The sequence below is a fragment of the Rhipicephalus sanguineus genome, chromosome 6 (assembly GCF_013339695.2).
Source record: "Rhipicephalus sanguineus isolate Rsan-2018 chromosome 6, BIME_Rsan_1.4, whole genome shotgun sequence".
Classification (NCBI taxonomy): domain Eukaryota; kingdom Metazoa; phylum Arthropoda; class Arachnida; order Ixodida; family Ixodidae; genus Rhipicephalus; species Rhipicephalus sanguineus.
The window spans coordinates 46053519-46069123 of NC_051181.1; the positions used below are offsets into that span (position 1 = coordinate 46053519).

The following is a 15605-nucleotide window of genomic DNA, read 5'->3' on the forward strand; positions in this document are numbered from 1 at the left end:
CGGCTGTTACGTCGTTTTCCGCCGGTCCCGGCATAGCTCCCATAGGATACAATGTATTGGGAACCCCGCTGTTACGTCGTAACTGTCGGACCGTTCCCGTATGATACGTCGCGAAGTGCGCTCGGAGCCGACCGAGTGACTAAAAAAGAGAGCCACCATGGTGCATTTTCACGCAGCTTGGCCTCGTTTGACCGTAATATTAGCCGCATGAGAAGCGCAAGCAACAGAATCTTTCAATTGATGCAAACAAAAGCATGGCCTTCGAGACTCAAATTGCAAAGATGGCGTCTATGACGTAACTGCTCGCGAAAGCAAGGCCTTCGAGATTGGCATTTACTATTGACAAAAGCATAGCCTTTGAGATTTGTATTGCACAAACATGGCGTGTATGACGTAATTGCTTGCGAAAGCAAGGCCTTCGAGATTGGCATTCACTTCTGCCATCGCATTGGCGTAGACTCATCATCATCGTTATTTGCCGGAGAGCGGGAGGAGTTCGAGCTGGTTGGAGCTCGCATGGTCGTGCGTGCGGTTCGCGGTCGGACTCGCTGCGCCGGTCGTGATTACGTGTGCTTAGTTCTTTCATGCCTACAGCTGTTGGTGTTAAAAAAAACCACATACGTTGATTACATTTCTGTGGATGAGGCCGTCCTAAGCTCCGCGTTTCTATCCATCGACTAGATCGCGGCTGAGCGCGCCAATTTTCGTGCTGCTCGTAAGAATTGAAATAAAATTCTGTACCACTAAATATTTTGCCGTTTTTCCTGTTTTTCGGCTCTTACGTTTCCCGTCTCTTACGTTTATTTCCTACGGTCCCTTCAAAAACGTATCAGCGGGGTTCTACTGTATGTCAGTCTGGAGTGCAGGCTTGCGTGCATCTGCCATTGAGGAGGAAATGGCGTGGAATTCCAAAGTTGTACCCAACTGATAGGAGTGATGATGACAGACATTCAGTAAATCAGGTCCGAATCTCTAAATATGAGGTTTGTTGGTTTACACTTGGCCTGTGCAAATGTCTGAGTGCTTTGAATATTCGAGCCAATATTACAGTATTCAAATATGCTTTGATACAAATTGAAAATTTTTGAAATTTCAGAGTATTCAAAACGAATTAATAGACCTATCTTACCACACATCACCTCCCTGAAGAGGTGGTTTCACTGCAGCGTGGGCTCGCTATGCAAGGAAACCGCATATTCAGGGGAAACCCGCTCTGCCACAAAGCCACACTTTATGGTTATGGGGACACTAATGGCAAATAATATTTGATGTCCGAGCGAAAGGTGAATGCTTGAGGTCGTCTAAAACGCCGATACTGTGCACAGGAGCAGTAATCGAGAAATTAAGATAAATGTAGGACACAATTTGCGCCACCAGTGGGACATTATGGAACGCAAGCCTGATGACGTAGTGGGACCTCAGTACAGTTAATCGCAAGTACTCAAACTACCCGTGATAAAAAAGAACATTTCAGTGCATTTTAAGACGGAATAAAATGTTTTGTTTTCACTGGGCTGTGCTACATTATGTGACAGCACCAACTGACGGGCAGTAAATGGCAGACATGGTGAATGCCACGTTGTGAGCCCGTTCTCGGATGCGAGATGTTTGAATTGTGGTAACGGTATGCGGACCACTAAAACTCGATTTTCTTTCAAACTAAGCATTTCACTGGCATGAAACAAGTGCTACGAGGTTTCTGGAACACTATTATTCTAAATGAACTAATAAATGTACATTTGACCACATGCAACCTCCCGAAAAGGGAGTTTCACTGCAGCGTGGGGCTGCTATGCCGTTAAACTGCATATGCAGGGGAAATCCACACTGCCATAAAGCCATACTTCAAGGCTAAATTGTACATATTACCTACACCTTGACTAATAAATTTTTTTTTTAGTTTGCAAACTTGTTATGAGGGCTTATGTGCACTAAGTATAGTAAATTTTAAAACCTAACATATTTTACCACTTTTGCCACCCTATTACAATTCAAATCCTACCACTATTCGAATTTGCTTCCATTTCACTTAGAACAGAAAGAGTGGCACTTGTGCATGCCTAGTTCTTATTCTTAAAAATATTGTGTGAGTTAGTCGGGTCATGACAAAAGTACTGTTTTTCTTTATAGTATGTGATATACTACCGACTCGAACTATTTGATTTGAAATTATTTGATGAAATCTTTGCTTTAAATTCACTTTGAACCTCAATATTACTATTTGCCCACCCATAAATATTTGCCTTTAGTGTCCTTTAAGTGTGCTTATAACTTGCTCCGCAGTTAATTCTTTTTTTTTAATGTAGTGTAAAGTGAGACAAGCTTGTTACTGTGTGATCTCAGTGATACGAACCCAACTGATACTTTGGCCTGATACAAATATGTAAAATTTCCCGGTCAAATTTCGTTGTGTCTAAGGGGCCAAAATTTGGATGTTCCAAGCACTTTTCCGCATTGCGATGGGTGATATGAACCTGGGGACTAAAACCGCCGAGCGATGGCCGACAGCAGCATGCTTCAGAAGCTTCGGAAGCACGTGCACGGCCAATGCACACGCAGTCAGAACTGTGGTTATGGTTTCCTACAACCGCTGTGGACGAAGCCGCAATCGCTATCAACGTGATCATGTATGGCGACAACGAAACTCCGACAGTACACGCGCATCCGATGCTCACCGAGTCAAAGCGATGCTGCCTGTCGCAACCGCTTTGGTCAAAACCGCAGTAGATGCAATCATAGATAGCTCTAACGGCACGTGCGTGGCCAGCGCACGCAATTTAAAACGGAACAACGTTGTTTGCAGCCGCGCAGCAGTAGATTAAAGGCAATAAAGTCATAAAAAGGCATGAAGCGTTTCCGCATTCCTGTCGTTTGCTTATGACCATGGTGGAGCAGACTTCGGCACTTCATGTTCAGTTGGCCTCAAGCGAAGGCTTGATGCATCCGTTCGTGGCAGCCAGCTGCGCCGTTCCTTATTGGTCCGTTGGCATGTGTCCCAGAAAGACATACGCAAGTTCTTTCGACGGCAATAACTGTTTTGTGTGTATGTTATGGTTTGAAAATGGATTTCGCCGTTTTTTGGTGATACGAATATATTCGCTCCCCCATGAGATTGTATCACTGAGACTGTACTGTATATGGGATTAGTACATAGCTAAGTATGGTAAATTTTAAAATGTCATGTGTTTTACTGTCTATGGCTTGCCCCCTGCTACTATTCACATCCTGCTACCATTCATATAGGCTCCCACGGTGGCTTAGTGGTTGTGGCGCTTGGCTGCTCACCTCAAAGACGTGTGTTCCGGCCATGGTGGTTGCATTTGAATGGAGGCAAAACGCTAGAGTCCAGTGTACTGTGCAATGTCAGTGCATGTTAAAGAGCCACAGGTGGTCTAAATTATCCTGAACCCTCCGCTACTGTGTCTCTCCTAGCTCGATTTGCTTTGAGACGTTAAACACCATACACCAACTTACTATTCAAATTCACTTCGAAATTATTAAACAGTAATTGCCATTCACTTCGAAAAAAAAAAAAAAGGCGACTTTCGTGCAAATCTGGTTTGGACATTTTCTTATTTCCGGAATCGAAGACATGCTGCGTTTTTTAGTGCTAAACAGTATGGTGCACATTCGATTTCTGAATAGTTTAGACTATTCACTGTCACGTTTAGATAAATTTGCTACTATAAACCCATAAAATTTGCGCATGCCCTTGGTTCAATTGCATGTTACAATTAGGACAAGTACTTAAGGTTAACCTTTCAGACACTTAGTACACAATTGTGTATGCGACTTGTTCTTGCTAGTTGTGTTGACTGGTGCCTAAGAACGAGCAAGATACATTGAGATTGAGGTGAACTGAAACTCCTGCGCGATAAACGTGCCTTCATTTAACTTCATTTTGCAGTGTACTGTTGTGCACGATAATTTTGCTAAAGGCATTACCATGTTTGACACACTGCTTTTCGTGAGCCATATCAAAAGTAATTTTTCTTTGCTCGGAAGGAACAGAACCAAAAACAAGTTTTCACTATATTTCTAACCCGAGATTTTATTCTGTTTATGAAAAAACAGAACATGAATGACTTCTGGACAAATAGAGGTTTAATTACGATTTAATTAACACTAATTACTATAAAACACACAAATCAATGTATTATGACATTATTTTTGTTGCAGTGAATATCGAGCGCCTTGAAATAATGTGTAAATTTGACACATTTACACACAGTTCTTCATAGGTTTCGTCTGAAAGAGTTAAGTAAGCAGAATGTGTTGTTTTTTCCTACTTGTTTAATTTGATGCGCCTGATAATTCTCCCTATCTTGCTGGTCCTGTCAAAGTCAAATTGATGGAAGTTGACATAATAGTGTTTATTTGGTGTTTCTTAATGCCATTTGGAACATTTAGAGGTGGTCGCTGTCAGTCTGTTCTTGCTCTTTGCTGGGACATCATTTCATATTGGTTCTAAACTTCAGTAGAGCACTTTAGCAAGTGAAAACAATTCAAGACCCTATTGTAGTCAAACAAACGTGTGGGCATGTCACTGTCCTTGACTCAAGAAACAGTCCTCTCTGTATACAACTTCAAGTAGAGCTGAACAGAATATAGAATAACATGCATGATGCCATTCACACAGCTGGACAAATTTTCTGGGCATCATTCCTGAAATTGGGTCGATATGTGTTGATTTGACTTTGACACGTCAGAGCGATTTAATCAGTTTATATGTTGGGTCGAATGAAGAGAGGCAGGAAAATACATCTAAACACACCGCCGCTTTATTTGGTGCAACACTTACTCAGTTGCACAGCGTCCCATAGTCTAACGAGGACTCAAAATTTATAAGTTCGATGTAGAAAACATTGTGCACCAAAACGTAACATGCACCTAATTTCATAACATTGAGAAAAAAATTGGGCATTCTTGTAGTTATGGTAATACAAAAAAATTGAAAAATGATAAAACTCTGGAGTTTACTTACACAAGATAAAAAACTTATTTACACTGATAAAAAAAGGGCTGCAAAGAGCATACTGCATGAAGCCATGTAAGGGCCACATTTTCTTTCGCAATTTCAATGAGGTACAGCGCTCGCACAGGACTGGCCCCTTGGTCTAATTTTTCTGTGTGCGTGCGTAAAATGAACTGTAATCTGCCGTATTCCTCTGTGCATAGCAACACAAACGCAAGCACTGTTCTTTTCATCGTGACTTTTATTCATTCGTTCATGCACACTGCACAACTGGCTGATCGCATTTGCTATTGATGGCAGTGCAGCTTACGCTTGGTTTGCCAGCGCATTCCTCTATTGTGCCATCCAAGGCATAAGAGATCCCCCTGCTGCTTTAAATCTCTGAACAATTACTTGAGATTTGGTTATTGGAACGCATCGCTAGTTGGAATATGTTGGTTGGAACTTCCTTTTCTAGATTTCATTTTCGTGTCGGGCAAATATTTTTTCCAAAATTTTGAGCTGACAAGTTGGGGGTGCGGCTTTCATGCAAGTCTCTACAATACTTTTGCACGTGCTGCTTCAGGGAAGACTGTTTTTTAAAGTCCTCTCTCGAACACCGAGTTTACAAACATTTCTTATTGTTTGGAAGATTGTCTAACTGCTGAGTCTTTTACCAGTGGCTGACCATAATTGCGCGTTGTGCAGTTCCTTGTCCAGCGGAAGCGCTACTACCGCTTAAAGTCTGAGTGGTGCAGCGACACTAAGGCGGAGGTGATTGCCATCTGTGAAAAGCACAACATGAACGAAATTTCATGCTGTCTCATGCAACTCAACAGGTGAGGGATGTCATGAAAGTTACTTACTGAAGCAGATTCTTGGTGATGTCATTAGCAGCTATTGCCCCGCAGAGGCACCATGTTGAGTTCAATGTATGTGGCTTGTTGCTGTGGCATATTTTAAAATTTTTTGGGGAACCAAAAGCACTTCGCATGTACCTACGTACTACTTGGCCAGCCGCCCCTTTCTGCTGTCACGGCCGTTTCATTGAGTTGATATATGTATATACCGAAATTGGCACAGCATGACATGAGTGTATAAAAAACATAAATGAAAGGTGGCAATGCACAACCCATGTCATGTATGTCACGGATATCATGATTTAAGTGACATGGTCTTGGTGCTGTCTCGGCCATTTCATTAACTTGATATATATATGAAAATTAGCATGGCATGACATGAGTGTATGACAAACATACGCGGCGGGTCATAATGTTAAAGTCATGTCATGGATGTCATGTATGCAGTGGTTTAGGCGTTACAGAAGAAAAGTAACTAAATACGTTACTTGTTATGCTAAAAAGAAAAAGGAATGCAACCACCCTACGTTACCTACAAAAAGCGTAATGCGTTACCGTTACAGTTACTGAACAAAAATGAAGTGCTTTACTTCTGCCGTTACTCACTCCACGGCCAAGTTTTGAGCGTAGACAGCCCTACCCCCTCACCGGGAGGCAGTTTGACACTTGAGCATTTGCACTCAGATTAATGCCTCTCAAGCAATAGAAATGCGCACTTGTGTGTTTGTGGACTTATGAAGGCTTTTGGATGCCTGATCCTTGAAAATTTTGCATGAAAAGATTCAATTACATGGTATCCGCAGCATTGCGCTTCCCTCGAAATCTTATTTACAACATTGGCGGTGCCATGTTTCATTAGAAAAAGAAACTTCATTATAAACATGGAAGTTCCTCAGGGAACCATTGTAGGGTTGGTATTGTTTATTTCATTAGTTAATGACATTATCTAGCATTTGTGAATTAGTACCATCTGCGCACAAACACCAGTAAAACAAGAACAAAAGGTCGCGTGCGAGTATTTTGGTCTCAACAATGTGCATTTTTCAGTGGATCTCCAAATAACAGTCTATTACATCTCACAGAGACAGTAAAAACAGTTGGAGTACTTTTCGGTTTAAAACATGAACTTAGATTTGCAGGCTGAATGCAGTTCCCGCCTTTATCGGGAATGATACTGTCTTTCTGCGAAATCTTGGTCAGCAACTGTATTTATGTTATGTAGTCCTGACCAAGAGGCAAATGGGAAAGTGCGTTAGCATGTTGGACATCTTACAGTGAAATAGTAAAAGTTGGCAGCTATCATTCTGGCAAGTATATTTGCTGAAGCCCCCCCCCCCCCTTTTTTTTTGCTATTTTGTGTGCCGGCAGGTATATGGCTGGTTACAGGGCGAGCACCAAAGGCCTTCCAGAGGTCCTGCGTCGGCACCCCATGTACAAAGAGATTGCTTATTTGCTCCCATCTTACTATGGCGTCTCCTTCTGGCCTCCAAATGTGAGTCTCTTTTCTTTTTCCAAACTTTAGTAAGAATGACAGCTGGGGTGAATGGGGTTATCTTTATCTGTCATCACGGTCACCATTACGGGGAAAATACTACGTATGCAATTCCATACTTGACTTCTGAAGTGCGAAAAAAAAAAAGATTTTTCATGCTCAGGTCAACATGAATTCTTACAAACTTGCCCAAATTTGAGTTCTTCTATTCAAGTCCTGTACCATTTTTTTTGTAAGTGGGGAACACTCTTTTTTTTGCCTGTAGGCAAAAGAGAAAGGGTGCTCCACGCTCGCCGTCATGGCTACGAGCGGTGCTGACTAACACTCCCAGGTTTAAATGCACATATATACCTGACTAAATGGAGAGGAGGATGACAGCCGCTGTACCTCAAGTGGTAGAGCGTTGGATGCATTATTTGAAGGTTGCAGGTTCGGCCCCTGCCGGCGGCAAGTTGTCTTTTTGTCCACTTTAATTTGTTCACATTTATATCATAATTACCACAATGTCCCCATACTTTCCTTGGCTTGATTGTCTGTCGTTTCTCATTAGGTTATATCTTCGGCCAGCACCTATGCTTAACATTCATTTAGTGACGGACGAATTCGACCTCAGTGGCGCTGTAAAGGGCCATCGAGCACAGCTCATTGTGATTCAAGTTCTCGACCACAGGCTCTGCGTACACTATTCACAAGCCACCAAACATAATATGGCAACCCAAAAAGACAAGAAGAGTGGCTGGCCATCAAAGTGGAGTGGAGTGCTTCAGTTCACAGGAGTGAAGAGGTCAAATTTCCAAAAAGGGACAGCATAACTTTGGTGTGGATAATGTTGCTTTGCAATAGTACTTCGTGGCTGCACAGAAGCCGCATCTTCACACCTGACCACATCCTTCTCTGCTGAACCAATGTGTAACTGTGTTACATCGTAGCGTCATGCCCTCCGATCCCCAGACAAGACGAGTGAAGTGCAGGCATCAGAAGAACGTTTATTCTCGTAGAAGCAGGGCTTTTATAGCCATGAAGAGAGAGGAGGGTAGGGGATGTGCGCACTGCTTGGTGCCCACGTGCGACTAGCTGTGTCGTGAACTGATAAGCAAAGCTGGCAGCCAGATAGATTCCGTTGCTACAAACTGTAAATGCAAGATTTAAAGGGACACTAATGAGCAAAACGATTTTTCTCGTATTAGTAAACTACCCTTTCACGATACCAAGAACACCATGCTTGCTGCGAGAAGACGCTTAGTAAGCGAGGAATCGCGCAAAAAGAAAATGTGCATGGCGACGCCACCTTGAAGTTTTCGCACCATTCGCCGTGACGTCACATATTTTGACGGCGCCTACTAGGGACTGTGTAGTTCCTTAATGGTAAAGATAAGTACACTGTCCTCTGAAAGGGTCATAGAGTTAACATACCAAGTTTGAGGAAATGTTGTTGAGCCAATGGCACCAAAATAAAATAAATACAATTTGAAATCCGTGACGTCATGCGTGGACATTCTGGCGCGAAATTTAAAAATGAAACTTCGAACTTCATTTTCTCCTTAATAATACACCTATGATGGTGAAATTAACGACATTACAGTTCTCAAAGTACAATTTATCAATCTAAACCAATTCATTGTTTCTCTTTAGTGTCCATTTAAGTGCCGTGTCTGGCTCAACTTTTTGGACATATCCACACATTAAGTCATTAAACATGGCCGTCATGAAGACAGTGGCATTCAGGTTGTAGACCTAGTTTTTAGGCTGGGAATCCGACAGAATAAAATGGAGTTTAAACTAAAGAGAACCTCTATGAATAGTGTGCTTGATGACTTGTGCAGTACCATGCACTAGTACCATGCACTGCTTGATGACCAGTGCAGTAGCATGCACTAGTGCAGACCTTACCTCATGTGTTCCTGGGTGGGCACTGCTTTTGCCGATGGGAGCAGGGTAGAGGGAGAGAGAGGACAGGAGGGAAGCTTGATCGAATGTGAGTGCTTCAAGGTGGAAGGCAGGCGAGCATTTATCTCTCCAGGTAATCTGCAGTGGGTGCAAAGCCTGGACAATCCAATGGCTGGCAGCTTCGTGTGTGCAGTCTTCCCACACATTTAGCATTGGCAGTCACCTACCTTATCTCGGTGTTTTTGAGACGCACTGAAGCGAGGGGCAGTGCGATGCGACTTCTTTGAAAAGGAAATCATTGTGCAGATAAGAGAAATTTCATTCAATACGGCCTGTGGGTGGTTCTTAGAGTTCGAACTCATAGTTTCTATTTGTCTATAAAAATACATGAAACTTTGTCAGGACAGTCCGTGCAGTTAAAAAAATCCATCACTTCAAATTAGATCTTTAATTTGTGAAGATTCGACTGCATCAGCGTGGAAGAATGTAAGACGAGACAGAGAAGGGGACGAGATGTTCATTCATGCCGATTGCCTCTGTCGTGAATTACCCACTTGCCCACCAGTCTATTCTTCTATGTATCGACTTGTAGCAAAGGCACGCATTTAATTAATGTTAAATGTAACGAACGTATTCGCACATTCATTGCGACTTTGCTAGAATGATGTTGAATTGTATACAAACTCTTCAAACTTGCCATTGTCCGTGTTTCGAAGCTACACGGCTTATTTACTAAACTTTGACTTTCTTGTCGCGCTTGTTTTGAAATGTGCCTCGTGGCTTTTTTCTCCCCCTTGTGCTTCCAACACTCCTTTTATTTTGCAACCTCCTCGGGACTTCTCAGGCACCGGACAGTGCCTTACCCTGGTGGAGTGCTGTGGCATTGCTGGTGACTCTGGTGGCCAGGAGCGTAGAAGATTTGCTCGCCCTTTTTTATGGGTCTGTAGACAAGGTGGCGCTGACCGAAGCGCTCTACTGCTTGGCCACTTTCCTGCTGCATTTCCAACGGACTTATGGCCTCTGTCACGGGTAAGAATGCTGTCATGTTTCAAATGCTCTTGCTGACAGGGAGCGCAGTGTAGCGTTTGTCACTGGTGTGATAGCCACGCCAGTAGCACCAAGCCAGTAGCACCAAACTGTGCCAAGATGTGAAACCTCCTACATCCGGCTACGTTTCGGCAGGAATTGCACAATTTGCACTAAGCTTGTTCCAAGACGTCGCTGTAGCAGTCTTTCGAAGAAAAGGAAGGTGGCGGGCTCTCAGAATGCATATTTAAGTTACCACTATATAATTTTTACTGGTCATGGGAGCAGACAGGCAAGTGTTGTGTTGTTGATAAAATCTCTAAAGGCAAATAACTATGTGCTCAGAGAGTATTGGATTAAAATGGTGATGAGCAAGTAAACCGCAGTTGTTGCCTTTTCATGATTTCAGCATACCATAATGTCAATGCCTTACTGCCATTCGTGCTAGAACGTTGGCCGTTGCGACCAATTTGTCCAAACTATACAAAGACGTTCACACAGCATCTCATAAATGGTGACATCAGCATCCATGCCCTACCCTAAACAGCACCACCGTCAATTCGCGGAGCAAGAGTGTTTGTGAAATATTTGTAGAAACAGCTCGTGGCACACGAAAACATGTAAGCTTGCAGCTTGCATGACAGCTTCACGAACTGACCAAGACGGCCAAGACAAAAATAGACGTTCTAAACCCACTTGAACAAAAGTTATGTGGAACATTTGTGAGTGAAATCCCAGCTCGAAATTGACTCACTCACGAATGTTGAACATACCGTAACTTTTCTTCAAATAGGTTTAGAACATCCATTTTTGCTGCACTGTGCACAGTTCTGATTCCAGATTATTGTTATAGGCAGATTTACTTTGTAATTCTCTCAATTTAGAAAAAATCTTGCTCCCCAAAAGGCACATGAAATATTTTGCATTTTAAGAACTACACGTCATACTAGAAAAGTAATTGCATATTTCATATCAGCGTACAAAGCTCGCCAAGCTCCATCAAAAAATGTTTAAGAGCAGTGTCACCCCTTAAGATGTCTTGGGGTGGCCTTGGATGTCCTTGAAAAATTTCTCAAATACTTTTTACAGTCACTACTGTAAATCTTAGTATTTATTTCTTTCTCCTTTTCTTACCCCACTTCGTTGTTCAATCTGAGTGTTCATATTTCCAGTGTTCACATGCATTCCGTGTGCAGGCTCCACTACCGCGTCTACTATGCGCTGCACATAGTGGAGAGGCCAGGGACAGCAACGCTCAACATTGCGAGCCGATCGGGTCAGCAGAGTCTGTGGAAGTTTCGGTATGTGCTCGTATTTGTTTTGAACGTGTATAGTTTTCCTTGAGCAAGGAGGCAGCTGCTATTTTTTCCACACTATATTGTAGGTTAACTGGGGCACTTTGGCCTCAGTCCAGTATAATGCCTGCAGAAGATTCTAGACAACTTTATGTACCTGAAATCTGGACTGGATCCGTGTTAATCTTTAAGGAGGCATCTGAATTTATTGTGGCAGTTGACAACAATGATGATGACAATGACTGAATTCTTATGATCAATTATAATAATTGATTTGTGTTCCAGTAGGTGTTCTAACAATGCAGGACTGAGAAGAAGGACTTTGCATTTTTGTCAAGTGCCGGGCACAGGCATCGTGCATTGCACATAATACATGCATAGATAAAATCATTGTTAAAGCAAAGGTTCACTGGTTCAAGGGACCTGCCATGGTTTCCCAGATCACCAAACTTAAACCAGAATTTCCCAGTAGTGTGCGCCCCGTAATCATGTCATAGTTTTGCACGTAGAACACCAGAATTAAGTTCTCTACCTAAAGTGCCTGTCTACCGATTGCCTGGCTAAATGAGCATCATTTTTGTAGTTTGCTTGTTACCAAGATTGCAGCCTTGCTTGCAGGGACCAGGAGCAACGCATGCGCTTCACTAACGAGCAGATGCGCATCATCAATCACGAGTTGGCACCTACTGACGTTGTGCGCATCCTGGCCTTTGCTGGTGAGTGTGCTGCATTGAACCTAGAGATCTTTGCGAGTGATTTGGAGGCAGGGCGTTGAACTTGACTGAAACTGAAGCAAAAGCCAAAGCTGAGTCATTATTTTCAGCTGAACCAACACCAAACTATTATTTTTTCAGCAACTTCGAACCGAACATAAACTTATGGGAAGAACCATTCCAAACCATTTTTACGAATGGCTGTAAAAACCCCGCTGACATTTTGCTAGGGCTTGTCAGGGAAGGGATGTTGGAGAGAGACTCAATATCTTCCATAGTCTGCGAACAATTCTCACACTACAGGCAAGACTGAAATAACTTCAAGTGACCCCAACTCGATTCTGACACTACGTTAATTTCTGTGTGTACCAGAACTGCCCTGTGTGCAATGAAAAATTAGTGTGTGTTATGTATGCTGGTACACCTATTCAACTTGCCATTCTGTTTAAATGCTCTGCATGGTTGGCTGATCTGCACCCATTAAACCATGCACAAGAAGCATACAGCTTTCCATAGATGCTCATGTCCGCTTTCTTAGCAGCGTCTTTTTCATAGACATATGCAAGTTCACTTTTTTTTTCTTAGAAACTAGGCAAGTGACCTTGCTGAATGTTACATCGAAGTGGATCAGCAGTAAAGTGCGAGCTTTCTGCGAAACTTCAGCAGCGGTAGACCCATCTTTTTTTTTTTTTTTTTTAACATTTTCAGCGATAGAAGCGCGAACTTTTACAGAGCATTTGCAGTTCACTGCGCTTTAAAACTTTTTTTAAAGCTGTTTATCGATTTCAATGAATTTCAATGAATATCGATTTCAATTTTCCTAGTACAATATGTAGTTTTTAAATTCTAGGTGCCATTTTGGGAGCCATAGTTTGCTTAAACTGAGAGAGTTACAAAGTAGAGAGCACATGAAATGTTTAATATTTTAAAACTGCATTTTATATTACAAGAATAATTGCACATTTGAAATCTGCACACAAATATAGACAAACTCAGCAAGTTTCATCTCAACCGATAGAGAATTTAAAAAAATTTCAGGTCTCATGTTAAGGGTATCTGAAACTTAAAAAAACATTATTTGAGTGCTTTACCCAGGTATACAACATTGTCAAACTGCTCGCACCTTGTCTCAAGGGAGCTACGGGCAATTAAATGCTGCTCTGCTCCTTAGCAATGCCTTTTCCGCCTCGATTTCGCCGAGCAGTCGTGTCCACGATTATCAGTGGTAGAGGTAACACACCGTACTGGTCGTGGTGACATTGCGCGGAGCGTTGTACTGCCGCCATTTTCATGCTGTCAATGCCGTTGTTGATAAGTTGTTAAGTCATCGCTGAGCAACTGTGTGGCTCTCAGCTTCACGCTTGCCGGATGGTGACGAAAAATAAAACCTGGCCCAGCACTGCCATAGGGATGGAGCTCATTAACCTGTGGCAATGTGCAATTAAAATTGTAGTAGCACAGCTATTTGACCTAGTTGGAAACGGTTCATGTACACGCTGGACAAGCACTTGTCCTGCATGTATCTCTTCTTAGTCCCTGTGTTTTTTTTTTTTGCGCTTCTCAAGGATGCAATTAAAAGACACGCACTAACTACATCACCCTTGCAGGGACAGGCAAGACGTCTACACTTGTTGAATATGCCAGATTGAGGCCTGCAGCCAAATTTCTTTGCATCGTATACAACAGGTAGGTCGCACAGTTTTACTTGAATTGATTGATTGATTGATTGATTGATTGATTGATTGATTGATTGATTGATTGATTGATTGATTGATTGATTGATTGATTGATTGATTGATTGATCGATCGATCGATCGATTGTCTAAGTAGTGACACAGGCATTAAAGGAAGAAACCTTAAGTCCAATTACTGAAAAGTTTTTTTACTTTATGCATTTGTTCAATGAGCTTTCTTCACCTGTGCACTGTCTGAAACGTGCAAGAAACACTAACGACTGTAACATACTATTTATGCTGTGTGAGAGCAGATCACCACGCTTCTGTAAGAATAGGGCAGGCCTCTTAGTCTGATACACATTGTATAAAAGAGTGTGCATGACACTCTATCTTTTTGCTGAGGGGATCCCGCCACAACATGCCGAACTGTAGGTGTCAGCGCCACTGCATTTAGTCACACCGATAACAGCATACTCATGATGTCATGGTGCTTCAAAGTTGTGCCTAGAATATGAAATGTTTTGAATACACAAGATTACTGTTTTATTTCATGTTCAGTTTTTTTTTTTTTTTTTTCAGAGAAAGTGTTTTTGGATTGGATGTGAACAAGAATCAAGTGCTTGTAGGCAGTATGATACTATATGTACATATTAGAGCTGTGCACGGGCCGTATTTCCGAGCCCGAGCCCAGCCCAGGGCCGCTGACTTTGTCGAAGGCCCGCCTGAGCCCGACAGCAAAGGGCTGCGAGCCCGCCCGGCCCGGCCCGACGTACGAAAACGCAATCCCGGGCCCAGCCCGGCCCAGCCCGGCCCAGCTTTTCGAAAGTTCGCTGCGAAAAGAAAACATCATTTTCCGGTAATTTGGCATTTTATTGAGCATATCAAATATGATCAAATGACACACGACGAACAGTCTCTATTACACAGATTACAAATTGTCGTGCAAAAACAGCAAGCAGTCCAACGATTCCGGCTTCAACGAAGTGCGGCGCTTTTTCTATACAAGTAGACAGCCTCATGCCAGCAACAACGGAGTTCGCTCGCCAAAGCCGTCACGTGTATGGGGTATGCCCATGCAAGCGTCAGCTTGCACGAAGGCGATCTACGTCGGGTCGCTCGTTGCTGTCGCGTGCATTTTCACTCATATGGGATTTGGCCTTAAATTTAACGCGAACAGACGTGTGGCGCCGTCACAAGCTCAGGTGGTGTTACTTCTCTGTTTGTCGGAGCGCAACAGAGGCAGTGGTTTACCTGCTCCCCTTTTGTTTAAAGTGGCGAATGGAAAGAAAAAGCGGTAAAGGGCGGTCACGGAAAAGGCGCTGTATGCGTACCGGAAAACAATTCCCACTCCTTCTCTATATTTCGGGCTTGAGTTGGGCTTTGCGCCGGGCCCAATAAAACTCCAAATAGTTCGAGCCCGGCCCGGGCCCGAGGTGAAAATACGTCGGCCCGCCCGAGCTCGGCCCGCGTGCCGGGTCGGGCTTTCGGGCTACCCGGAGCCCATGCACACCTCTAGTACATATACACTCAGTTCTTTCTGTTCTGTGGGCCTAAAAGTACCCCTCGTGTTATAGTCATGATCGTACTGTTTTAGAGAGTCTTTCTGTGCTTTTAAATGCGCTGGACCCTTCTCTATTAACATAAAAAAACTTGCGAAGAACATTCCGTCTTTTAGTCTTTTTAATTCTCGTATTTTTTAGCT

The 15605-nt window shown here is 42.9% G+C and overlaps 1 protein-coding gene across 1 annotated transcript in view; it reads left to right on the top strand.

Annotated features, from left to right (window-relative positions):
- The window catches only part of LOC119395748 (F-box DNA helicase 1), a 98620-nt gene that overhangs the window by 5467 nt on the left and 77548 nt on the right, over window positions 1-15605 (top strand). Inside the window, exons 3-8 of the mRNA XM_037662752.2 lie at window positions 5663-5793; window positions 7183-7306; window positions 10038-10222; window positions 11416-11520; window positions 12133-12230; window positions 13835-13913. Coding sequence (XP_037518680.1) covers window positions 5663-5793; window positions 7183-7306; window positions 10038-10222; window positions 11416-11520; window positions 12133-12230; window positions 13835-13913 — 722 coding nt within the window. The remainder of the gene's footprint in view (window positions 1-5662; window positions 5794-7182; window positions 7307-10037; window positions 10223-11415; window positions 11521-12132; window positions 12231-13834; window positions 13914-15605) is intronic.